Here is a 25729-nt window from a genome sequence, read left to right on the forward strand (position 1 = left end):
AGGATACGCTAGTAGCAATGCAAGCCCTCACTGAGTACTCATACCGTGCACGTTTGAGGGACATTACAGACATGCGCGTGACGGTTGAGGCCACGGGAGAAGCGGGCCGAGCCTCACATCTTGTGACAATTTCCAACACGAGTGTTTCCAAGATGAGTTTAATTCCAGTAAGTTATATTCCCATTGTCAATCATTAAACATCAGCCTGATAAAGACTTAAGACCCTGTTATTGTGACTATTGTAAATTGTGTAGTATTGACTAATATAATTAGTGTAAGGGACAAAATGTTTTGCAGACTTGTCATCTCATTTGTCTTGGTGCGAAAACCCAAACTCCTTGCAGGTGTCCTTGAATTGTTAATGATAGTAAGGTATGTGGATATTATTATTATTATTATTATTTTTATTTTTATTATTATTATTATTATTATTATTATTATTATTATTATTATTATTATTATTATTGTATTTCTCTCTCTCTTTTTTTACAGATTCAAAATGTCTGGGGACTGGTGAATGTTATGGCTCATGGAGCTGGTCAGGCCATACTCCAGCTGGACGTGAGTTACGGTGTTGACTGGACCCCCTTGCGGAAACAGCCCCCTGTTGATGCATTTGACCTGGAAGTTAGAGAGTATTACTCAATGTTTGGCAACAAGTCTCATTGTACTATACAAGTTTGTGCCAGGTAATATTCAAGATGTATATTTTATTGTAGTGTCATGCATGTATACACACTGTACTGGAGGAGGGGGGGGGGTATCAGGCGTTGCTTGGGTGACGGCCACTGCATTTTTACCATGCAATATCATTATCACTGTAACCATCATCCCTACACATATAGTAGGCATCCATCAGTCTCAGGAGACTATGGAGTTGTGCTCTGGTTGTCGGTCTGGAGTGTCCTCACCAGGGCGCAAAGCCAGGGTAGGTTGATTCGGGGGAGAAGCTGTTACCCAGGCAGCAGGTCTCCCCTCTCCACGGCGCTGAAAGTCTCCAATGGAATGGCATATAAGTACAATGTAATCATTTTCACTATAAACCTTCATCTTCTTCCCCACCTTCCCTGTTCTTCACCCTCCGTACTTGTCACCACCTTTCCTACTCTTCAGTATTTTCCTTCTCCTTCACCACCTTCCCTACCATTCACCACTTCACCTTATCCGTCTAACCTTAGTGAGGATGGAGTCTTTTATTTAGCGAGATTTGAAATTAGTATTTAGTATGGTTTGCCATTTTAGGAAAGGGGGGCCGAGGGGTTTAATCCAAACCCACCTATAACCCTCCCCAGACAAAGGCCAGTCACTCTTGTAAAGTTTGGTGAGGTTAGCCCCAAGCATCTGGCCCCCAACCTCAGACAAACAGATACAGTAAGCACATTTTCATTTATTGATAGTGATATACAGTGGTACCTCGAATAACGAATTTAATTCGTCCCGGCGCTGTCGTCATGTGAAATGGACGTCATACAAAACAAATTTCCCCATTGACATTAATGGTAATCAAATTAATCCGTTCTACCACCGAAAAACGTCAATATGATATTCGATGTTTTAAATAATGGAGCAGTCTACCTTACATACACTGAACAAATCTTTATGACATTTTTCTTTCTTCAAATTTGTTCAATATTTATTTTTCATTTGTCTTATAGCAAAAGGTTTGTTCGGTGGTCGGCAGGTAGGCTGCTCCGTGTTTCTTACATAAAAAAAAAAAAATGAAAACCAGAACAAATGTCAAAAAGATTCGTTCGGTTGTCTACAGGTAGGTTGCTCCATGTTTCTTAAATAAAAAAAAACAGTTGAAACAATTTGGAAAATGGACAAATGCCATAAAGGTTCGTTCAGTGTTTGACGGGTAGGCTGCTCCATTATAACAATCTTTGCTTGTTTCAAATTTGTTCCATACGTTTTATATTTTTCATTTACGTCTCAATAATGGAGCAGCCTACCCGACAAACACTGAACGAACCTTTATGGCATTTGTCCATTTTTCAAATTGTTTCAACTGTTTTTTATTTTACGTTTTTTTTATTTAAGAAACATAGTTGTTCGGTTGTCTACCTGTTAGCAACCAAACGAACCTTTTTGACATTTGTTCTGGTTTTCAAAATTCTTCATATTTTTTTTTTCGTTTTTTTTATGTAAGAAACATGAAGCAGCCTACCTGCCAACCACCGAACGAACCTTTTTGACATTTGTTGTATTTCAGAAATTTAATTTCTTTTTCTACAAAAATGTCAATGCTTTGCAACATCTCAGCAGTCACCCCTTTATATCCCAGCATCATTAGCATCTTTAAACAAGAACAACATAATTTATTTGCATCGTCGGAAGCGTCCAAGAATGTGCAAGAAGCAGCGCGACCCACCATGTGGTGTTGACATTACCCAAATGAGCGTTCGCCATACGGGACGATATGTCACCGATTGGGCCGTTCGTTACCCAAAATGTTTGCCTTTTGGGGCGATCGTTATGCGAGGTACCACCGTATATAAAATATGTACATATAGTGCTATAATAAGTGTTGGGTGTGGTGGTTTTCTGTTTAGTGATGTATTTCATGTAGGAATAGATGAATTGAAATGTTCTTTTGTTAATAGTGCTTAGCTGACCAGTTCACTCATGCTTTTAATCCCACCTCATGTTCATTATGTGGTGCTGTAAATGAATTCCCCACATTCCAGGTGGATTAATGAAAAGGAGTCCGACCAGAGTTCAGCAACAGTCATTGAAATTGAAGTACCCACTGGCTACGTGGCTTTTCAGATTGAACTCGAGAAGAGTATTCGTGATGCACAAGTCAAGAAAACATTCCCTTCTCTGCGTGATGTTATTGGTGGGCATGGAGATGTGTTTGCCAAGAAAACTGTCTGGTTCTTTGATTATGTAAGCTGCTTCTCTCTCTCTAATTGTGTATTATATTATTATTGTTATATTATGCCATCTTAGTACATTTAACTGTTGCTCAAGAAAAAACTATGAACAGTTATTTTTGACCTAAAATGTCTCGTAATTGTCTCTGGAATTAGCAAGTTTATTGTGCTTTTAACTCAACTTGCACTAGAAATACATAGTTTTAATGTTGTGTATGTAACCTTATGGTTTTTATAGGATTATTTTGTCATCATTTTTCTTAGTCTCTCCTAAATTTATTGGTGTTTGGTATCAACCTGAGAGACTAAAATATATAAGACTGCAATATTTCATGAATGTTTTTGGTAATGACCAAAAACTCAAAATGTATGAGGTAATTTTGACCACCTATCTTGAGATGATTTCGGGGCTTTTTAGTGTCCCCGCGGCCCGGTCCTCGACCAGGCCTCCACCCCCAGGAAGCAGCCCGTGACAGCTGACTAGCACCCAGGTACCTATTTACTGCTAGGTAACAGGGGCATTCAGGGTGAAAGAAACTTTGCCCATTTGTTTCTGCCTCGTGCGGGAATCGAACCCGCGCCACAGAATTACGAGTCCTGCGCGCTATCCACCAGGCTACGAGGCCCATATTATACCTAATATGGGCCTACCTAGCAACTCCAAAAATGCATGACATGTAAATAATTATAATTTGCCATCTGTTGTAACACTGTGTCGCATGTGACTTTAGGACCATTTCAGATTACTTTATTGTTAGGTTCTTAAATATTGTACCTGGATATAGTGTTGATAAGGTTGGAGTTTTTGTAATTAAAGTTTAGAATAGGGTGAATCAGGGAAGGAAAGTGGGCAGTGCAGTGGAAGTGCTAGTGAGAATCAACAAGATATGAAGAGACAGCTGGAGAGCTTCATGAGGTAGTAGTAGTAGTGGTGAACTTTGTGTACAGTTGTGAGATGATGGTGTGGTGTGAACGTGACAAAATTAAAGAATTAGTTTAGTAGAAATGGACAATCTTAAGATAGATTATGTCTTGTCTTTTCTTAAAAATATCTTTCAACTCATTGAGTTGGAATTATCAAACTGGCAAAATAAAATAATAATAATTCCCTTCAATAATCAAAATTATGCCAAGTGCCTAAAGATAAAGTGTCACCAAATTTTGTTACACATGACAAGACATCAGAAATTAAGAACAGTAGTTTAAGTAGTATAAACCTGGTAAATGCTGTCATTCATCACCACCAAAAGCAAGTGTCATCCCTCACATTAGCTAAAAAAAAAAGTCATAAATATTTCCCTCAGTCCCTCACATTTATTTCCATTGTTTTTCAATATCTTGTAATTAAAGTATGTTTTGTATATTGTGGCCCAACCACTTGGGCTGGATGGTAGAGCGACAGTCTCGCTTTGTGCAGGCCAGCGTTCAATCCCCGACCGTCCAAGTGGTTGGGCACCATTCCTTCCCCCCCGTCCCATCCCAAATCCTTATCCTGACCCCCTGCTATATAGTCATAATGGCTTGGCACTTTCTCCTGATAGTTCCTTTTCCCTTTGTATATTGTAACATGCAAAAATGGGTTATATTTATAATGTGTATTTCAGTTGATGTTTCAGCTTAATGTTGTGTACTGTAACTTATTTTCAAATTTCAATACCAAAATGGAAATTAAATTTTTTCCTGAATGAAATAATAAATAGTTTAGCTTTTTTAAACGTATGAATTTAGTCTTTTTTTTATTAGAAATTTAATAAAAAAAAAGAATATTGAAAAGAAAACAATACAGAGAAAATGAGATGTCAGCAAATGGGTCAGTTACTCCACTACAATTATTAGTGAATGCTCAGAATGGAAGTTGAGTTATGGTGTGTCTTAACAGTTGCTTATTCAATGAAGATGCTGTTGTCTTGGCTTCTCATGAGTGTATCTGTTTCTCTACTTATCCTTCACCTCCTTGAATGACGGTCAAATATTGTAAATGTTGTGCATTATTTGTTCACAGATCCCTGCCAATAGATCGTGCTTCACCTACCAGATGAAGCGGTGGTATCCTGTGGCCAACTTAACTAACGTCAGAATGGCTACGATTTATGAGCTTTACCAGCCTGGTAAGTGAGCTAGAGTACAAAGAAAGACTTCAAAATCTAAATGTCATATATATCGTCAGTGCCAAATTTAGTAGTACTGTATATATGTTAACATTTTCTGACATTAGAGGTATGCACACTTTGCTAATAATTCCTTAATCCTGGACTGAAAAATTAATTTGGTGGGGGGGGGGGGGGGGTCATCTTTCATTGGAGACAATATGTGGAAAAGTGAAGAGTTGTAATTTGATTCTCCTGTTTACCATGGTGATTGCCATTAGAACTAGTAATGTCTGCAAGGCATAATTAGTGATTTGAATAATGTGTGTAATTTAAGTCAGTTCAAATATTTTTTGACCGAGAAGCTAGGCAAACCAATCAGAGTATCTCCTTAAACACTCATTATAAGTAAAAAAAAATTAAACTGATAAGAGTTTTGATCTATGACATAAAAAATGGATGGCTTACTATAAGCTTGCAAGTTATCACTCTGAGTTGCTCCATAAGGTAAGTTGGCAGTGTGTTCCTGGGCAGGATCATGCGAGAGTCTGGTTGGCCGATATACTGGCACTGACACAATAGGGAAAGTCATCATTGACTTTCACTAGTGTTGACTTTGTAAAAGTCAATGATGACTTTCACTCAATGATGAGTGAATATGTATACATGTATGCATACATACACACAAACTCACTCATATGCAAACAAAATTAACAGGTGGTAGGAAGTTTCAATCTGAAAATATTGATGCAATAAGATGGAGTTTATCAGTCATGAATAATCATCTTGACCATTGAGAGCTGTAAACAACATGACCAGATGTTCTACTGAACATAATGTTTGTGAAGCAGCTCTCTTGAGGTTATCTTGAGATGATTTCGGGGCTTAGCGTCCCCGTGGCCCGGTCCTCGACCAGGCCTCCTTTTTGTTACACACCTCCAGGAAGCAGCCCATGGCAGCTGTCTAACTCCCAGGTACCTATTTACTGCTAGGTGAACAGAGGCATCAGAGTGAAAGAAACTCTGGCCATTTGTTTCTGCATCCACCGGGGATCGAACACGGAACCTCAGGACTACGCATTCCGAGCGCTGTCCACTCAGCTGTCAGGCCCCCTAATTGATATACAACGTTCAATTTTTACATGTTACCTGCTCCTGCTTGATTTATAAGTTTGCAGGGAGCTATTAGCAACACAATACATCACAACTTAGGTTGTGTGTATACTTTATATGTCTGAAAATTGATTCAAGGTAGCTTTCATGGTTTCTGGTTTAAATGCATTTCATTTGTTAACCACTTGCATTTTCAGCCTGATAATATTCAGAATTTTATATTTGAGCATTGAAAAAAAAAATCCAGTTATGTCTGTGCTACTGTTGGTCTGAGTGTCTGTTATTGAACAAGTGTCTTAGCAGCTTTCCTCATTATTATAATAATTAAACCATTACTTAACCATAACATATATATTGGTGGGGGGTTGGAAGGAAAGGCTTTAGTTCATTGTTGATGCGTGGATGTCTGATAGTATTCAATACTCCAATGTAACCTACAATGTGTATAATGTGGTCATTTTATTAACTACTACTGCTTTGTATCGTTTCAAACATTACAAGTAAATTATTTGTCTTTCAGAGCGCTTCCAAATGGTGATGTTTAATTCAACAGTGAACAGCTTGGATATTTGTGAAGTTTGTGGTTCATACCAGTGTCCGTATTGCCCCATTTACAGCTCCTCTCCATCACTCAATCTTCCTCCAGTGGGCGCCCTGTTGGCTGTGCTCGTCTTCAACTATGTTAGCCAGGTGTTTCACGTCTCGATTCCAATATTCAGTTTTGTATTAAGGCGCTCTGTGTGTGAAACGTAACTACTAGCAAGAAATTGAAACCAGTTATTTTTAAGAGAATATCCACCAGTTTTCAGCCATTAGCAATGGGGATTTTATATGGGCTAAATTTGTGACCAGGAACCAAATTTTTATATTTGCAGTGTTTATAAAATAAGAATATTGCTTTGGTGTATTCAGCTTACCATATGGAAAGTTAGCTAAAGGCTCATAATAATTGTCTAAACATGGAGTCATCAGCAAAGCCTGCCTTGGTAACACTCAAATTTTATATGTTAAAAGTAAAAAAAAAAAAATGTATTTTCCTATAATTAGGCAGCTAACATGTTTGTCTTTGCTTTGTAACTAGGCTTTTAAACAGTGTATTTATTGCAGTACAGACAGACAGTACACAAGTTTACCCCCAGCTGGTTAAGTGTGTACATAATGAATGTGTTACACTATCAAAGCAACAGTTTGACAACGATGCTGTGCCAGGTGACATGAATGTTGCTATGTAATATGTTGGTAAACAAACAGCTACTGTACAGTATATTACCACATTACATTTTCTGTAATTTGTTACATAACAATAACGGACTAATCTTTGAAATTGTACATTGTGTATCAAAATATTTATTATAAATTGATAAAACACTGGACTAAAATCAAGCAAGGAATAAATGTTTATTTTGTTGAATAGCTCTTCAAAATGCACAATAAGTATGCCATGCATTTTCATAAACCTAATAAGATAAATTGTGAATTATTATAGATCAATAAATACAAGTGGCGATTTCTGATGGCTCGTAAGAGTTTACTAAATAACTTGACAAGCAAGTTACCTGATCGTACAGTTTTAAGTGAAGACAAAGTAGCTGCAGCTTACCACAGTACTGTACTATATCACGCTGTACATAAGCTTTACTACAGTACTTGCTGTGTGTACAAAGTTACTGCATTTACAAATAAATTAATTTGATCATAGAAATATTCAGTTGCAATACATAATACTGTATATTAATGAAAGAAATATGTTGAATGTGTTCGGATAATTGACTTAGATCTGTGCAGGCAACTATATTCCCTGTAGGAATTTTCAGACTTCAGGCAATGTATACTTACAATGAAAGATAATAAACAGTTTATTAAATCAGGATGAGATGTATCTGTCCAGCAAGAAATGCTCCTGGGGGGATTTAGCAGAGGAGTGTTATCATTGGCAGCTTTTATTTAACAGTGCACAAGTAGAAGTTACAGGTTGCAGCTGGAAGTGCAGTTGAAATCATACCATATAAGTTGAGGACAGGAGGCCATGATGCCACCCACAACAGTTGACTAACTTTCAGGTACCTGTACCTATTTCTTACTAGGTGAACAGAGGCATTAGGTCAAAGGAAACATACCCAGTCATTTCTGTCCTACTCGGTAATCGAACTCGGGATCTGCGAGTGAGTTAAGAAGACCACTAAAATACTCGGAAAAAGGGAAAGAGCCGAGGTATATTTCATATACATACGTAGAGTGAGAAATAGTGGTAGATTATGGTAATACGTACGCGTGAAAGTAATGCAAGTGATGTAGATGTGTATTTTGTAGGTTATGTTGATATCATAAGGAATGACCCCAAAAATGTTTTATTGATAGGATTAGCAGTTTTATATAATACATTGGGTTGCTGGTACACTTTCAGCAGGTATATACAGTATATGGAAATCAGTCTGAAGTATGGTAATCTCTCCTCTTTTTTTTTTTCCCCCCTGGTATGATGAGGTATAACCCATGAGGAAAACCATTTCCATTCTCACCCCACTCCTCAGTAATATTGCATATTGTGATCTCTTGAGGTTAGACTCAGTTTTTTACCCTTAAGTAATGGCTAATTATATTTAATTTTGCTAAAGATAATCTTCATCATGATTAACATCATTTCATTTTGTAATTTACCCGGTATGTGCCACAGTTTAAATACCAAAGTGATCGTTAGTTCTGTTCAGAAGGCGCGGGAAATCTGTCAGTGCCACTTTATTTCCTATTGTGACTGGAAGGTACTATGCCCTTCAGCTCCTGAGAATCCTGCCATTGTATAATAATGATCTTTATCTGCTACATAATATTAACCAACACATGACAAGGCCTACATAAAGTTAGATAATGATGACCACCTTTACTTTTTTCTTTGAGTTATTATTTCACTTATTTGTTAATTGCTTGAGGGAAACTGAAAAGCATCCCATGATGGTGTCCAAAAGTTTATTCACCAAGTTGGTACGAATAAAAATATAGTTGTTTATTACTCTTGTATGAAGATCTACACTTCATGTGACACAGTGAAGAGTCACTGGATAACTTGACTGTAATATGTGCTGAGTAGTTATTCTGTACGTGGGGCACATGGTTTTGTTTTTATCTAACTCTTCCGAGATTTCTGTGAAGATATGACCAGTCTCGTGTCAACAAACACTAAGCTTTGTAAATAGATTAGCCCATGCAAGGAAAAAGAGGAGTCTTAATTTGTTGTGTTTCCATTTATAAATAGGCTTCATTTAAATTTTATTTGATTGTTTACTTATATTTTATTTAGCATTCAAGTTTAGAATTAGTGTATAGTATAAAGTTAACATGTGTTCAACCTTCACGTGTGGCCAGATTATTTACTGGGGTCAGGCTCCACTGTCAGTTTCTCACTGAAATTGTTACAATATACCACCCATCAAGTTTTTACCCGAATTAACCTATCATTCATTCAGTCATGCTATGACTGAATTGATTTTATTTTCAGTCAGTTCTTGAAGACTTACCATCTGCAGTGATATGTGGGATAAGATCTATTTAATTCAATTTCTGAAAATGTTTTGCATAGATGCATCTAGATTTTGAATCTCCCACCACCTCTGGTGGCTGTTTTTATCCATGTTTTATCTCATGGAACAAAAATCAATCTAATCAATTGTTAATGGTAGTTTATTGAAACAAAAAACAATCAATCATATCGCTGTCAGCATTAACATGATAATTAAGCTGATTTGTATATTGATATTTGTGTAAGGATTATATGATTAGGAGAGTCACACACACTGCTGCTGAGCTATTTCATAGGAGAGCTCCCCAAGGTAAACATCCAGCAAGCCAGAGATATGATTCATGAGCAGTCAGGTAAGGCTGCATTCAGGTGCTGATGCCATGTACCTTTTCAAATGTCCTTTACAAGTTTATATAAGGGTACACAGGGGAAAAGCTCAATCCAATTCAGAATATGTTGCAGGTACTTCCCACAAGATCCAAGCTTAGGTGAAAGTCTGCCACCGACCAAGCATTCTACCAAGAATTATTTTCCTCAAAGATACAAGCAAGGAGGGGGGGAAGGGGTATGATGCTCCACTAGTGTTTGTCCAAAGATATTCATTGTGTGGTGGTAGGTAATCTTCCTCCACTGCCACCTCCTGGACTGATGGTGGTGCTGGTTCCTTTGTTTCCCAGACTCTCTGAGTGAAGGTTCCTTTAGGATAGCAGTGCTCAACTGGTGAGTACTTGCCCCTTTTTTGTTCCTTATTTTCTTGTTGTGCTTTTCTAAGTATTTGTATTCAATTGTTACCTTCAGAAGCAACTGAATGTTATAGCTCAGATGTCAGGTTAAGAGTCATTTTGACAATTTTTTTTCTTAGCAGAGACATCTAGTTGCTCCTGGACTTACCTGTTCACTCTTGTGGGCAGATTTAGTATTTGTTGGGAAACAATGTGCTGCCACCTGTCAGTGGGTGGCTGGTTAGACTAGGCAAGTGATGCTTTGAAGCCACACTTTATCACTGTTGGATATAATGGGTTGGACAGTCTTTCTACAGTGCCTCCATAGTGGAGGCAATGTAGAACCTGCATTATATGAACCTGCACTGACATTTGAAATAATCTGTGGTGCTGGTGCCAAATATAGTTTTGTTTGACTTGATGAATTTTATCGGTAGCACAGCATTTTATTCTAGGGATCAGTCGATTACTCAGAAAGGAGCTTTACATATTTTGACTCGGAGCCTAATTGTTCCATTTATTTGTATGCAGTTTAAGGCACATATTCCTACTGAATAAAAAAGTGCTTTATTTGATATTTTTAACCTTGTTGTGTTAATAAAATTTAGCAATAAATCTGTTCATAGTTGATACAAGTGATGGTTCTGATGCAGTGAGTGGGTTCAGTTATGATTAGTACGGTGTTGTACTTAACGTTTTACAGTTGTAGCTTAGTTTAGTCTTTTATAAAGTAACAAGATTGTCATAAATATTAGTTATTATTAAAGTGAAAATGGTTTGGTGCTGCTGTGTTTTAAATTTAGTTTTTTACATTCCATATTTTGTTTTTATAATTCTATCTGTAATGTTCAGTAATTTCCCACATTCAATCTGTAATCCTTTATAATCCATATATTTGAGAATGCAGGTGTTGTTACAAATTATAATATTGTCTGTCTTGTGGTAGGCATGGTGGTGATCCAGCCTCATGGTTGGCTGTGTATGTAGATTCTTTCATTTGTAAATATGTTTATACACACCTTAAGGAAATAATTGACACGTGCTATTCCTACATATAATGAACACAATATCATCATGCAGGCTAGAATCAAATTGTCACAGGTTGGATGTTTGCTATGCCTGTTATATAATGTGTAATTGTTAAATACTGTAGTTTCAATTGATGAAGGTGATGTAAGTCACGAGAAATATTGATCATACGTTATTGTGATGTAATTTTTACTGTGATACAATGTACCACATATCAAGATGCAATAAAGTATTGAGTGTGGGAATAGCCAGTCATTCATCTAACCTCCAAAATATACTGTATACACAATTGGTAAGTGCAATGACTACTCTATTTAGTCTTAGTAACATATTACAGTATCTAAATACTGTACTTCACTTACCAGAACATGTCACCTAATGTCATGCCACCAACTACAACCTGTCCTCTTACAAATTACGGCACTTTTTGCTTGTATGCGCTACGGCCAACAAAGGCTATAATTTGAAAATGGAAAATTAATTGAAAATAAATTTTGGATTTTGTTTTTTCCAAAACAGCAAGTTAAGGGTCCTCTGGTAGGTTAGGAGGGCAGGACATTCTCCTAAGGTTTCAAAACGTCATGAAAACTGTTAATTGAAAGTTTCCTCTCCTAACCTAACAGCCTAAGCCAGAGGATCCAAAACAGAAAATGGGACAGTACGTCACTTTCGTGAGCCGATTCCATTTTCAATTACGTTTGTTTTTAGCCAGTGTGTGCACACGAGCAAAAAGCAACGTAATTTGTAAGAGGACGGGTTGCAATAGTACAGCATTTGTAAGAATATTTTAGTGTTGTTCATTAACTAAATGAATTATGGGGTTCAGTCCCTGAGCCCATGATGTGCCTCTGTAACCCTTTCCATTACCGGAAATACGCAAATATGGTTTGACGTAAAACACGTTCTTATGTTCTTATATAGTTACACTGGAGAATATGTAAAAAAAAAGTGATCTGATGTGGCCAAAATCCACGTTTTGTTCTATTTGTTTTGAAGAGGGCCCGAGAAAGACTGCAACAACCTGACCTAACCACTCCTAGGCCTATTAGTACATGTACTACAATATGACCTTCAAGAGACCAATAGTACAAAACATGAACTTTTTTTGGGTGTCGGTCCATAATGTGTACATGACCCCACGGCCACTATACAATTTAATTTCCGTTGTAGGGAACAGGAAATATACTTTAGGCTTGTATCAAGGTCGCCCCCTCCCCCAACAAGGGCGAACTTGTGACCTTCACAATATGGGAAAGGTCAGAAGTTCTTCAGTAGGGGAACCATCAACAACTGTATAGCTCCTGGGTACCTCTTGAGTGAACAGAGGCATTATGTGAATGCAAACATGCCCAACCACTTCTCTCCCTCCAAGTGCTCGAATCCCCAATTGTAAGTTGAGAATGTAGCCACTGTACCACAGGACCTTACTGTTTTTTGAGGATGGGTTGGCTAATATAAAGCTTATAATACATCTCTGTTTAAAGGGTAAATAACTTGTTCTAATTTATGTAGCTTTCATTTATTTACAATAATGCAAAAAAAAGAAAGCCAAGGAACATGCTTATGAAGCAATACTGAAACATTCTTCCATCAAAAAGCTGTCCTGGCAAACATTATTCGTCAAAGTATAATATTTCTGGTCACAGCTGGCCGAGATGAGGAGTGCTAAAATATAATAAGTCATCAGAAATCATATATATATATATATATATATAGAAAATACATTTGGTGAAAAAACTAATACTTTGGCAAATAATCAGGTAATCTTTATGACATTTCGTGGTTAAAAACACGTACAGTGTCCTTATGATAACGGATATTGTGATAATACAATGTGTCCGCTTGAAACTTGATCAAGCTTAAGATTACAACATATATACAATTTATGGTCAATTAATTCAGTTTTAAAATGACATTCAACATACGCAGTGTAGCTAATTGAATTTTGTTTTAAGATAAATAAATATTAGTTAATTTTATATCAAAATTCGTGTATAAATAATGGTGTGATTTGAAGCATGGTGAAGGTTCGATGTGGACACTGTATAAGGGTGATGGTTGAACGTGGGTGCAGGAGGAGACGCACTGCTCTCCAACTTACCCCAGATCCCAATGAGTGGCGGCACAGCCTGCCACACAGCACATGTATTCACGTAAACCTATTTAGAAGCGTTGGACGTGGAATATTCATGCATACTGTAGAATGTAAAGGGGGGGGGGGGTATTAGCGGAGGAGGGATGGTCTGGTGGTACCTGCACTGTTCCTTCTGTTGTCAACAGTAATCTTACCGACGGGTTCTTCACCCTGGGCGGGTTCCTCAGGCAGTGTGGCTGCACCCCTGCCCACCTTGTCCAGGAGCCTCGTCCTCATGAACCCAACCTGAGTCTTGTCACTTACTTGGGACCCTCTCAAGCCATTCTTGTTGATGTCGTTTGTAACCTTCTCGGAGCAAAGTGCCAGGACGACATTACTTCTGGTTCTGGTGAGAGGTCGCTGTGGCGGCCGGTCGGAGGCCGGCTTCTGCTCGAACTGGAATATCCGATCTTGAGCAGAAAACAACATGGGACCTATTTTCTTTTTTTGGTTTGGAGAAAGGGGAAACTTACTTTTTCTCTTGAGACTCAGACTGTTGCTCTCCTCCTCGATTTTCTTAATGTCAATAGGCGGAGGCTTCTTTACATCCCTTTTTCTATCACTGGAATACAAGTTTAAGCTGTCTGATGATCTTTGCTTCATAAGTTTCGATGTTCTAGGCAAAGTGTGACTTTTATAGTCGTCGTGGTTGGCTACAGTTCTAATAGAATTATCTTCGTTCTCAGCTTTGTATGTTTCTTTCTTGCTCTCTGGAGGTTTGGGAGGTATTTCCCCACTAACCCGTAAACTAGATTGAGAGTTGGTAGCGTCTGTCGTCTCCACAGCCGACTGCCTCTGTAGTCGTGATACCGATGTTCTTGGAGAGGGAGACCTCGTCGAACAGCTGGTACATACGCTCTCATCAGATTTTTCTGATGAAAATTCTGTGCTACTGAGTCCATTGACTGTCGTTTCTCCTACTTTTGTAGAAGGAGCCTCAAAAGAGGGAGACTTTGACAAGTTAATTTTGGACGGAGAACGTTTCAGGGTTCCCCAAGGTGTTTGGATACAAAGGTTATCCAAAGACGCTTCTCGTGATAGCGGTTCAAACGGTGGGAGGGGCTTCGCTAGCGAAGGGGATTTATCTCTCATTTTCCCAGTTGGCAATGGAGATCTGTCTCTGGGCCGTGGAGATATGTCTCTGGGCCTTGGAGATATGTCTCTGGGCCTTGGAGATCGGTCTCTGGAAGGAGAAGGTGTTAGCCTGGGAGAGGTATCTCTAGACTCCCACTGGTTCACACGCTCAGTGGTACTAACGGATGGGGTAGGTTGAACTTGTTTAGTGCCAATGTCCAAGATCCAGGCGACGAGTTTATTGTTTGGTACATAAGCTTCTTCGTCTTTGGTTATAGTGTCGTCATGTGTTTCATGATTGGGACTGGGTGGTGGTGAGGTGTTCACAGCCTGCCTTTCTGCCTGAGAGACGGTCACCCCTGGGACAGATAACAATGTCCCACTCGGACTCTTCATTAAAGTTGCAACCGGAACATCTAAGGAATCTTTATAGTCGGGCAAATCTTCAGTGTCTTCGCCCTGAGGCGCAACGATAATGTCAGGCCAAGCTTGTGCCTGAGGCAAGGAAGGGTCAGAGATACACACGCCACTGGCTGCAGCCAGTCGCTCTATCTGAGTATGACTGAGGGGAACATCTCGGGAAGGCCGCCGGTGGCTGGCGCTAACAGGAGTTCCTCCTCGGGTACCTCTGTCAGACTCTCGGGAGGGCGGCCGCTCGTCACGTGAAGTTCTGCGACTCACGCGTGTGGGACTCCCTGGCATGGAGTTCTGTCTTTCACCGCCATATAAACTGTCGTTATCATTGGTGACAGAGGGCAAAGTGCCAACTCGCAAGGACACGTGAAGAACTGGTGACTCTCCATAATCTTCCTTCTCCAGGTTCTTTGCTTGAAAAGGCACATCTCTGGAGGGTTGTTTCTTGAGTTGCTTTGTTGGCGTTGAACCTCTGGATCCTCTGGGACTGTGTTCCCGCTCCTCAGTGGATTTAGTTTCACCAGTCTGTTCTAAGCGCGACAAGGACTTCTTTCTCTGCCTTGGAATTACTCCACCTAGTTCTTCATTCTGTAATGCAATTATTTCAGGTCTTTTCAGTGGCTCTTTCGTTAATTGATCGGTTTTACTGCAAATATTCATAGTTCGAGTCTCCGGTTTTCTGTGAAGTTCTTTGTTTACCTGTGTGGTGTTGCTCCACGTTCCGCTGACCGTCTCGCCACCAGAAACCCTTTGCTCGTCACCAGATTGACTAACTTTGACAGCAATTTTCTCTTCCTTTTTATTTTGACCTTGTTGTACCATCTTCTTGTATTCTTCATATAGCCTTTTGTGTTCAGCCAGCTCTGCCTCTTGCTTTTTCTTCTTCTCTTCTTCACTCTGCTTCTCTTCATTGATCTCTATCTTGATGCCGTTTATTCTCTTGTTGCCACTGTTTTGCTTATATGTGGCTCTCTCCTCCGAGTTCTTTCTTCTACATGTAATATCCGCCTTCTCTACTTCAAACTTACTTTCCTGTTCCCACTTGTTTATGCTGTTGGGGGTTACCTTGTGTTCTTTGTTTTTATCTTCCCATTTGTTATTCGTATTGTTAGAAGTTATCTTGTGTTCTTTGCTTTCTCTGTTGAGAGCATCGTCTCGCTTCTTTGTAGTCATCTTTTGTGTCTTGTCTGGTAGATGTCCAGGGACTTCATTTCTACCTTTCTCTTTCAATTGTTCACTTACCTTTTGTTCTTCCTTCTTGACTTGTGCCTCACTCATCATTTTCTTATACTCCTCATAGGCGCTCTTGTGGTCCACTTTCAGTATATCGTTGATAATCTTCTCGGCCTCCATCGGCTCCTCCGACACATTAGATCGTGAGCCTCTCGACGCTTTCCTCTCGTTTACCTTCGGTTTTTCCTGCCGGTCCTGATCCTGATTGCTGGTGCCAGTCTCCTTGTTCTCCTTGTTCTGATCTGAGTGTGTGTTCTTCATTCTCTTTCGCTCCTCGTATGCTCTCTTGTGCTTTTCTATCTGCTCTTCATCCATTTTGTGATGTCCCTCGGTACCCTTTCTTTGCGACTCTTTCTCTTTGTTTGCAAGAATTTCGTTGCTCCTCATCTGCTCCTCTTTCTTTTTATTCAAGATTTCTTTTTCTTTTGCTTGTTCTTCGTTATATCTATTAATTTTATCTTTAGTCCTAATAGCTGGATCATTCAGTCCACTTTCATTGTCTTTCGTACTTTCTGGTTTTTCACTCAGTCTTCTGGCAGTCTCGTTTGTTCCTTCTTTCCAGTGATCAACTTTATTATGAGTCGAGTGTGTTGCAGGGTGATGGGGACGACCTGCAACTGTACTTGTATCGTTGTTAGGTATGGCTGTGTCTTCCAGCTGCAGCTGCGTCAGTTTTGCCTCCAGTTCTTTAGCCACTTCCTCTGGCGAGGGCTGCTTGACTAGAGGCGCTGGGGGCTCTATGGCGTACACTGTGAACTCCTCTTGGCCGCCGATGTCGTTAATCAAAGCCTCATGATTGGTTGCGTCTTCGAGGTCGTTAAAGGCAAAAACATCTTCCTCCATGCGTGAGAGGTCAGCTTCTGACGGGGGCTCGACAACCATGGAGGCGAAGGATGCTCTGGAGTTCCAGCCGCCTGTCCTAACCAGTCGTTGCAGGTCCAGAGTAATGGGCGTCCCCACCAGGTACGGAGAGTTTGGGTGGGAGTTCCACCTCTCCACGAATTCCTTCAGCTGTGCCTTCGTTCGCTCCAGCTCCTCTTCTCGTTTTATAGCTTCGGTCTTTTTCTCCAATTCTCTTTGCTTTTCTTTCATTTGTTTATCCAATTCTCTTTTCTTTTCTTCCATTTGTTTCTCCAATTCTCTTTTCTTTTCTTCCATTTGTTTCTCTAGTTCCTTTCTCTTGGCTTCAACCTGTTTTATGAGCTCATCCTCTTTCCTTTTCCTCTCCTTCTCATTTTCCTTTTCCTCTTTTGCAATCTTCTCCTCCGTGAATGAGACATCGGTCTCCGACTCCGACTCTGACTCAGATTCAGACTCCGACTCAGACTCTGACTCTCGGCAGCTGCGGCGCAGGGTAGAGTTGGGCGGCTTCCTCAGCCAGTCGTGGCGCAGACACTGAGCAGGAGTTAGGCGCAAACTGCAACACAGACGTTCATAAAAGTTCACATGACAGATTAATCCACTTGACATTTTGATGATAACTACAAAATACACAAATAAGAAAAGGCACATCTCCTGTGTCAAGTAAGTACTCGGAACTTTTTGAACTGTAATTGCAAAACCACCACACACAGAAACACGGGTAGACGAAGTGAGAGGCGGACGAAAGAGTGTGACACAGATCACAGCTCAGGCCTGACATAGACACAGAGGCCGACATAAATAACCAAGAGGCTGGTAAAAATGCTACGCTAACCTTTTATCCAGCACCAGCAGTTTCTGGATGAAGTCTTTGGCGTCCTCAGACACGCTGAGGAAAGCCTCGTCCTCGAAGTCGTACTTGTTACGGGTCACATTGGTCATCGTCTCCACGTAGTTGTGACCCATGAACGGTGACAAGCCTGAGAGCCTGCAAGAGACCAAGTAGGCTGTAACACACCACACGGACTGTAACACACCACAGGGGCTGTAACACACCACAGGGGCTGTAACACACCACACGGGCCTGTAACACACCACACGGGCCTGTAACACACCACACGGGCCTGCAACACACCACACGGCCTGTAACACACCACAGAGGCTGTAACACACCACACGGGCCTGTAACACACCACACTGGCTGTAACACACCACACGGGTCTGTAACACACCACACTGGCTGTAACACATATGATGCTATAAAACTTTGAACTGCAATAACAGGAATGCAACTTTTTCTCTCAAGTAATGTTCAGGTTGTCAGCACTGACGAACTTATATACCAACAATATAGCCTCAGTTCATGTCATGAACACACACTCATAAATTACACTAACCAACTACAAGCAAATCACAATAGCCTGCTCTTAACTCCCACATAAATGAAAATTATCAAATTTTCACCCCATTGAATCTGTCATGACCTAAGCTTGCTTAGCAGTGAGGGATGAATACTGCATAAATTAATTATATAAGTTTACAAGTACATTGTGCCAGTACTATTATTAAAACAAAAAAAGAGCAACGGAGTTATCCTCTTAAATAATATGCACAAAGAAACATAATTAAGTTATAACAATTTAAGAGCGTTACTAGGCTGCATCACTGTGAAATACTGAATAATATTATATATAAATATAAATTTATATAATATATTTATAAATATAAATATAAAGATTATATATAAATATACTATATAATATAATATATATAAATACAAATACTATAGCCTGTAATACTGGCATTGGTATATATTATTATTGATTAAAGACACCATTTTTTTTAACAAAATGTATATAAATAATCACTCGGTTAGTAATGCATGATAAAATAAAGTAAATTTAACAAGAACACTTAATACAAATAAATAAATAATTTAACCAAGAATAATCACTGTAAACTAACTTAGTTCATCAGTTAAGGTTAGAGTAAACGTATTATATGTACAATTATGGAATGAAACTGTAATCACTTATCTGAGAATGTTTCACTTAGACGACCTCTGCTAAAAAAAAAAAAATGCATAGCCTAGCTCGTTAAAGAATAATAATCAAAACATTCCAACCTTGGCCAAATGATGCATGCTAAATAGTCCTCAAGTACACATTGAGGTTACTGTACAGATATGACAACAACATAGCTCTGAACAGGCTTTCACTTGTGACCAACATATGTTCATCAATATTGGCCGATGACAGTCACAGATCACCACAAACAGCATATTGATGCTCTGTCCACAGTGCATTCTCTCTCTCAAATCATATACACTGATGGATCCGTACACCGCACCACGGGTGCAGCTGGAAGTGCAATTGTCCTGACAATGGGCGATGGCTTATATTTTGAGTGGGGAGTCTGTATAAACAACTGGGCCTCTACCCTTCAGACCGAACTATTTGCCTTGATCCTTGCACTGAAATGTGTACAAGTCTCCAACTTGATACATTAATTGTAAGTGACTCCTTATCATCCTTAAATGCTCTCAACTCTTTAAGACATAACTCACCTTCCACAACATCACCATCACGTCCACAACCACAACACCTCACAAGTCTGAATTCTCAAACAAGGCAAAACACCAAGTCTTACAGAACTCCAATGAATGTATCCAGCACTGCGTTTGATGTTCATGAAAGTGCGAAGGTTTCTGAAGACAGTTTTTCGGCCCACATTTTAAATACGAAGCAATAAGATGCTTATCTTAACATACTAAGAAGGTTAGGTGAGGTCGGTGTTTTCTATGAACCTTTTCAAGGTAAACTAAAATATTCACAATCAATTAGTATGTCACATATGCACTTATTAAATAAGCCAATATTGACCGTAAGCAAGTGCGAGAACGGGTTGCACAAAATACACAACACTACACAAGAAACCATATAAACCGCTGATAACTTACTGATCGTAAAAATAAGAGTCCAAACACAACGGAGGCCGTGAGAAAGGCTTTGTTGTCGGCTTTTCAGAAGGTTGTGGGAACCCCCTAGACCTTTGTGACACTACATGACACCATACACTCAACACATGACGGAGGACTTACAAAACGTAGCAGATGACGCCGACGCTCCACATGTCCGTGCCGAAGCTGATGGGCTCGAAGTTGACAACCTCCGGGGCGACAAACTCTGGCGTGCCAAAGAGGACTTGAAGCTTCTTGCGCGGGTCATAGCGGCGGGCCAAGCCGAAGTCGCATATCTTAATCCTGTTGCCCTCCCGCGACAAGCACAGGATGTTCTCTGGCTGGGGGAGAGGCTTGGGTCGGTCACCTGCAACTACAACAAGGGAGGGGAAGCAGATGTTGGGAGAAGCTTGTTTGTTCCTACTAGGGAGACCTTAGGTGTTTGTTACGTGGGAAGTGGTTAGAATGTTTTGCTGCATGGGTAGTGACTGGGTTGATAGGCTACACGGGAAATACTTACGATGTTTTGCTACATTGGAAGCGATTGGGTTGGTTTGCTACATGGGAAGTGGTTAAGATGTTCTGCTAAATGCAAAGTGATTGGGTTGTTTTGCTAAATGAGAACTGATTGTGTTGTTTTGCTACATGGGAAATGATTGAATTGCTATGCTACAAGGGAAGTGACTGGGTTGTATTGTTGCTGGGGAGGTGATTCGATAGATTTGATATTTGCGAAAGTGATTAGGTTGACTTGCTGTTATGGAACTGATTGGGTTGATTTTCTACTGGGGAAGAGATTGAATTGTTTTGCTACTAGGGGAGTGAATGGGTTGATTTTCTACTGGGGAAGTGAATGGGCTGAGTTTCTACTGGGGAAGTGATTGGATTGATTTTCTCCCGGGGAAAGTGACTGGGTTTATTTCCTCTGAGGGGAAGTGATTGGGTTGATTTTCTGCTTGGGAAGGTTTTAATTTGTGTTACTGCGGGGGAAAATATTGTGATTATTTTCTTACTTGGGAAACGTTTGGGTTAATTTCTTTCTGTTTTGCCACTGGAAAAAGTTGAGAAACACCAAGAGGAAAGTAGGATTTATTTGAGTTTTTAAGTGTCACCTGTTGGACATCATTGGCCATTAAGTTTCACCCGTAAGAGCTTTACCAATCCATTACAGCTAAAGGATAGAATCCACTAAAATTTACTCTAAGTTAGGCTAAGTGACGGCTGACACTTTGTGAGCTGTTTTACCTACTGGAGAAGTGTTGGAGTTGTTTATCTTTTGGAGGAGGGGAGGGGGCCTTATTGGGTGGGTTTGCTGTGGGAGAGGACCTTGGAGGTTGTTTTACTATCGAGAGGTTTGGTGATTCGCTTTCTACTATTAGGGGAAGGGATTAGGGATTGTTTTGATAATGAGCTTTGGGTTTCTTTGTCTACTAGGCTTGGGTTTAGTTGCTGGAGAGGGATTTATGAACTCTTTTTCTATTAAAAATGTGTTGCATTATTTGTCTGCTACAGGAAGTATATTTTTCAACTACGTAGGTATTGGGAGTTGTTTTACTACTGGTGGGAGCTTTAAATTGTTTTACTTCTGAGGTATTGTTTTCTTCTACTGGGAGAGGCATTGTGGTTGTAATTGTCAGTTTCGCCCTCTCCATACCTTCATATCCAAATGTAGGATGTTTTTGGAGTGAATAAATTCGACCCCTTCGCAGATCTGACGGATGAACACGGTGCACGCCCTTTCCGATAAGACGAAGTCGTCGTCGATCACTCGTTCGAACAGTTCCCCACCATCCACTCTGTCAAAAACCCAATTATTTAAGCCTCGGACTTTACAAGAAAGATTTATAACATTGTTATATGACCCATTGTTACTTTATTGTGTTTTAAATATAGTCAATAGAGTAAATATATTCAATTTCTATATACTACTAGTATTCCCATATATTATCCCAGAGATAAACAGCGACAGATATACATATAGACATTAAAAACACAGATATTCATAAATAACTTCAAATTCTCCAGGAGTTGCAAACCCTTAAATACGCCAAAAAATCATAAAACTGCATTTTAAAAGACAAATTGAAAACAGACTCCAGCCAGCGAAGAGGAACGCAGAAAGCAAATGATGGAAGAGGCCCCCAACCACTCACATCTCGAGGACAAGGCACATTTCCTTGGTCATGTCGTAAGCATCATAGAGCTGTATGAGCCTGGGATGGGGACTCTCCGAGTTTAGGGACTTCATGATGGCTACTTCTCTCACGGCGTTGGCCCGGTCCTGGTTTCTTTTAGTGTTGACGAACTTTGCCGCGAACTTCTGGCCTGTGGCCTTGTCTTCCGCCAGGTAGACTGTCCCGAACCTTCCCCTGGTGGTGAGAGCCATGTTAATGGTGTCTCCATGTTGTTGGTGGTGATTGAGAAAGATTAAGCCACCCAAAAGGGGGCACGGGCATGAATAGCCCGTAAGATTGGGTTGCTACGGTGTGTGTGTTGATTGTGGGGGGGGGGGGGGGGTAGAGGGTGTGATGGCACATGGAGCGGTTGTGGTGAAGCAGAGTGGTGTGTAGTAAGCTGGGTGGTGATGGTAGGTTGTGTATGGTAGATTGTAGAGAGATACAGAGTGCATGGGATGTGGGGAGGTACGTTGGGTTGTGTAGTTTCATTGTTATATGTGATAAACTCTTATTTTGAGTAATCAATGTTGTATTTTAATTAGTATGTTTATTTAGAGGAAACAACAGTGAATTATTATTTTGGTGAGTGTACATGTACATATGTACATTCTGGGAAAGCCACTAACACGCATAGAATTTCGAGTAAGTTATATACATTACAAAGCGATCAATCAATCCTAAATATATAATTTCTTAAATAATTTCTAGTAATTTCTAAGTTAATGAAATTCTAATCAGTTTAATAGAAAATACTTCAAACTAGTAATTGATGTACACATGGAGAATTTACACTAATTTAGAAGTTAACCAAAAGCACAGTTAACTTTAAAAAAAATTATTAAAACTTGACATTTTATCTTTTACATGTACTTGCTGCTCAAAGTTAGGTAATATAATATTTAGCTATGTAACATTAGTACTAAGGGAAGGTAGTGATAATGAGAAATGATATTGAAGTATATATATATATATATATATATATATATATATATATATATATATATATATATATATATATATATATATATATATATATATATATATATATATATATATATATATATATAATATTAGATAATATAGTAACAGACGAGATATAGTATTCCATAATGAAATACCACTAAGGTAAGGAAATACCATAGTAAGGAAATTAGGCGTTTCTTTGTACTACTTTTAAATGCCTAGGTTGAAATACTTTTTTTCTTCATCAGGAAGGAAATTCCTTTGGAAGCCTCCTGATCGCTGAACCAGTAAAGGCCAAGAGAGTACTACAGCTAGAGACAGAACTGAGGAAGCTCACCACAATCGTCCGACATCCTGCGGTCAACAGGTAATTATTTTTTCATGCAAAGTTAGTGAGCGGTTGTGGTGCGCGCCCCGCGCTGACATCTGGCAGTCTGGTATCCAAATACAAATACAAATATTTATTCAGGTAAAGTACATACATACAAGGTAAGATACAAAAGTTGATGGATTTATAGATAGAGCTAGTACATACAATGCCTATTAAGCCACTATTACGCAAAGCGTTTCGGGCAGTCAATCCTCCCAGGCCAGGATACGAACCCAGGCCAATGCGCTCACGAAAATTCCAGTTAACAGCGGTGATGGTGGGATTACATTGTTGTTATGCCCAGACCGGGGCGCCCAATGTTGTTGTTGTTTTAGATTTAGCTACTCAGAACGAAATGTCCATGTAGCACGGGCTATGGTGAGCCCTCAAAGGGGGCGCCCAACACAACCGTGTTGTTCACAGTCTCCGTGGTGTAGTGGTAAGACACTCGCCTGGCGTTCCGCGAGCGCTATGTCATGGGTTCGTATCCTGGCCGGGGAGGATTTACTGGGCGCAATTCCTTAACTGTAGCCTCTGTTTAACGCAACAGTAAAATGTGTACTTGGATGAAAAAACGATTCTTCGCGGCAGGGGATCGTATTCCAGGGACCATAGGATTAAGGACTTGCCCGAAACGCTACGCGTACTAGTGGCTGTACAAGAATGTAACAACTCTTGTATATATCTCAAAAAAAAAAAAAAAACGCTCAAAGCCGGGGAACCCCGTGACGTCATGTACCCTGCGCTAACGTCTGTTTCTCATTTATTTATTGATATACACAAGAGTTCTTACATTCTTGTACAGCCACCAGCACGCATAGCGTTTTAGGCAGGCCCTTAATCCTAATTTTCCCCGGAATACGACCCGCCAAATCGTTTAAGAACCAGGTACCCATTTTACTGTTTGGTAAACAGTAAAATTGACAGTCAATCAGTTAAGAATTGACAGTCAATCCTCCCCGACCAGAATACGAACCCAGGCCAAAGCCGCTCACGAAACGCCAGGTGAGTTTCCTACCACTACGCCATGGGGACCTTATATTTCATCCGCACAACTATCATTCCTTTTATGCCATAAGTACGCACTGCTTTGAGCAGGGCGGCCCGTACTTTTCTAGAGTACTGTACAAAAGTCTTTGCTTACCCTCCACCTACCACCCAAAAACCTTCTACTACTACTAGAACCCATCTACCACCACAACCTATCTAATACCACAACGCATCTACCACCACAACCCATTTACCATCACAACCTATCTACTACCGCAACGCATCTACCACCACTACCACAGCCCTGCTTCATCATACAGTTACTACTTCATCATTCAGTCAATTCATGATAATTGTTGCCTCTTTGTTTCTCTTCCATCAACTTGAAATTTCAAGACATTCATTCCAGTGGCTTGTCAGAAGCCGGCTCAAGAGCTGCTGATGACATTCGTGCCGTTAAATGTGTTAAAATATCTCAAGTTAAACATTAGTAAACGACGTAAAAAAAATAATGAACTTTCATAAGAAAATGAATTTGATAACCAACAACCATTGTAGTCTTATGTTAATGTGCTATAAAATAGGGCATGTGTGAAAGTTCAATAATAAACTAAATACGCCACGTAAAGCAACTGACACCTGCACCCTGTTAAGTATTTCTAAGTGGAAACGCAGAAGTGAATCCCAGAATTATAATGGTTTACACAACCAGTTTACAAAATAGATGGTGGTATAGTAGCGGGCCAGTGTGGCCAGACCAGAGGGCTGTAACGCTACAACCCAGCCAGAAAATTTACGAATGCGTCTTCGGGGATGGCCGCATCTTGGACGAATATATTGTTGTTAAGTAATGGGCGACGAGACGATGGTCGTAGGATTCAAAATTCAAATTAAAAAAATTCAAATGTTTATTTAGGTAAAGTACATACATACAAGGGGTGATACAAATATTGATGAATTTATAGATAGAGCTAGTACATACAATGGCTAAAGCCACTATTACGCAATGCGTTTCGGGCAGGAAAAACACTAAAGACTAAAACTTAATACTAATTGAGATTAAAGTAGAAAATGTGTTAAGAAAATAAAAAAAATAAAAAAGGGCGGGGGGAACATGGCAGAAAAACAGAAAAATACAATTTGGTCAACAAACAGCATTGTTTAAAAAAATAACAGACATGGGTTGACATTATAGGGTAAGGTAGGTTACAGGG

General features: G+C 39.7%; 3 protein-coding genes across 4 annotated transcripts in view; 2 read left to right on the forward strand and 1 right to left on the reverse strand.

Moving 5' to 3' along the window:
- The window catches only part of LOC123758292 (CD109 antigen), a 40605-nt gene extending 29018 nt beyond the window's left edge, over positions 1 to 11587 (forward strand). The window contains exons 27-31 of the mRNA XM_045742497.2: positions 3 to 167; positions 493 to 689; positions 2688 to 2889; positions 4879 to 4984; positions 6596 to 11587. Of these exons, the coding sequence (XP_045598453.1) occupies positions 3 to 167; positions 493 to 689; positions 2688 to 2889; positions 4879 to 4984; positions 6596 to 6828 (903 nt within the window). The 3' untranslated portion in view covers positions 6829 to 11587. The remainder of the gene's footprint in view (positions 1 to 2; positions 168 to 492; positions 690 to 2687; positions 2890 to 4878; positions 4985 to 6595) is intronic.
- Positions 11588 to 12843: 1256 nt separating this feature from the next.
- Positions 12844 to 25729, reverse strand: part of LOC123758293 (uncharacterized) — a 59970-nt gene continuing 47084 nt past the window's right edge. For both annotated transcript variants that reach the window (XM_045742499.2, XM_045742498.2), the window contains 5 exons: positions 22169 to 22384; positions 21670 to 21811; positions 20157 to 20356; positions 17892 to 18044; positions 12844 to 17612 (listed from right to left, as the gene is read on the reverse strand). In XM_045742499.2, the coding sequence (XP_045598455.2) occupies positions 13565 to 17612; positions 17892 to 18044; positions 20157 to 20356; positions 21670 to 21811; positions 22169 to 22384 (4759 nt within the window). In that variant the 3' untranslated portion in view covers positions 12844 to 13564. The remainder of the gene's footprint in view (positions 17613 to 17891; positions 18045 to 20156; positions 20357 to 21669; positions 21812 to 22168; positions 22385 to 25729) is intronic.
- Positions 23404 to 25729, forward strand: part of LOC123758295 (probable basic-leucine zipper transcription factor I) — an 82550-nt gene continuing 80224 nt past the window's right edge. The window contains exon 1 of the mRNA XM_069322594.1: positions 23404 to 23522. The gene's annotated coding sequence lies outside the window, so the exon portion shown is untranslated. The remainder of the gene's footprint in view (positions 23523 to 25729) is intronic.

The sequence above is a fragment of the Procambarus clarkii genome, chromosome 11 (assembly GCF_040958095.1).
Source record: "Procambarus clarkii isolate CNS0578487 chromosome 11, FALCON_Pclarkii_2.0, whole genome shotgun sequence".
NCBI classification, from domain to species: domain Eukaryota; kingdom Metazoa; phylum Arthropoda; class Malacostraca; order Decapoda; family Cambaridae; genus Procambarus; species Procambarus clarkii.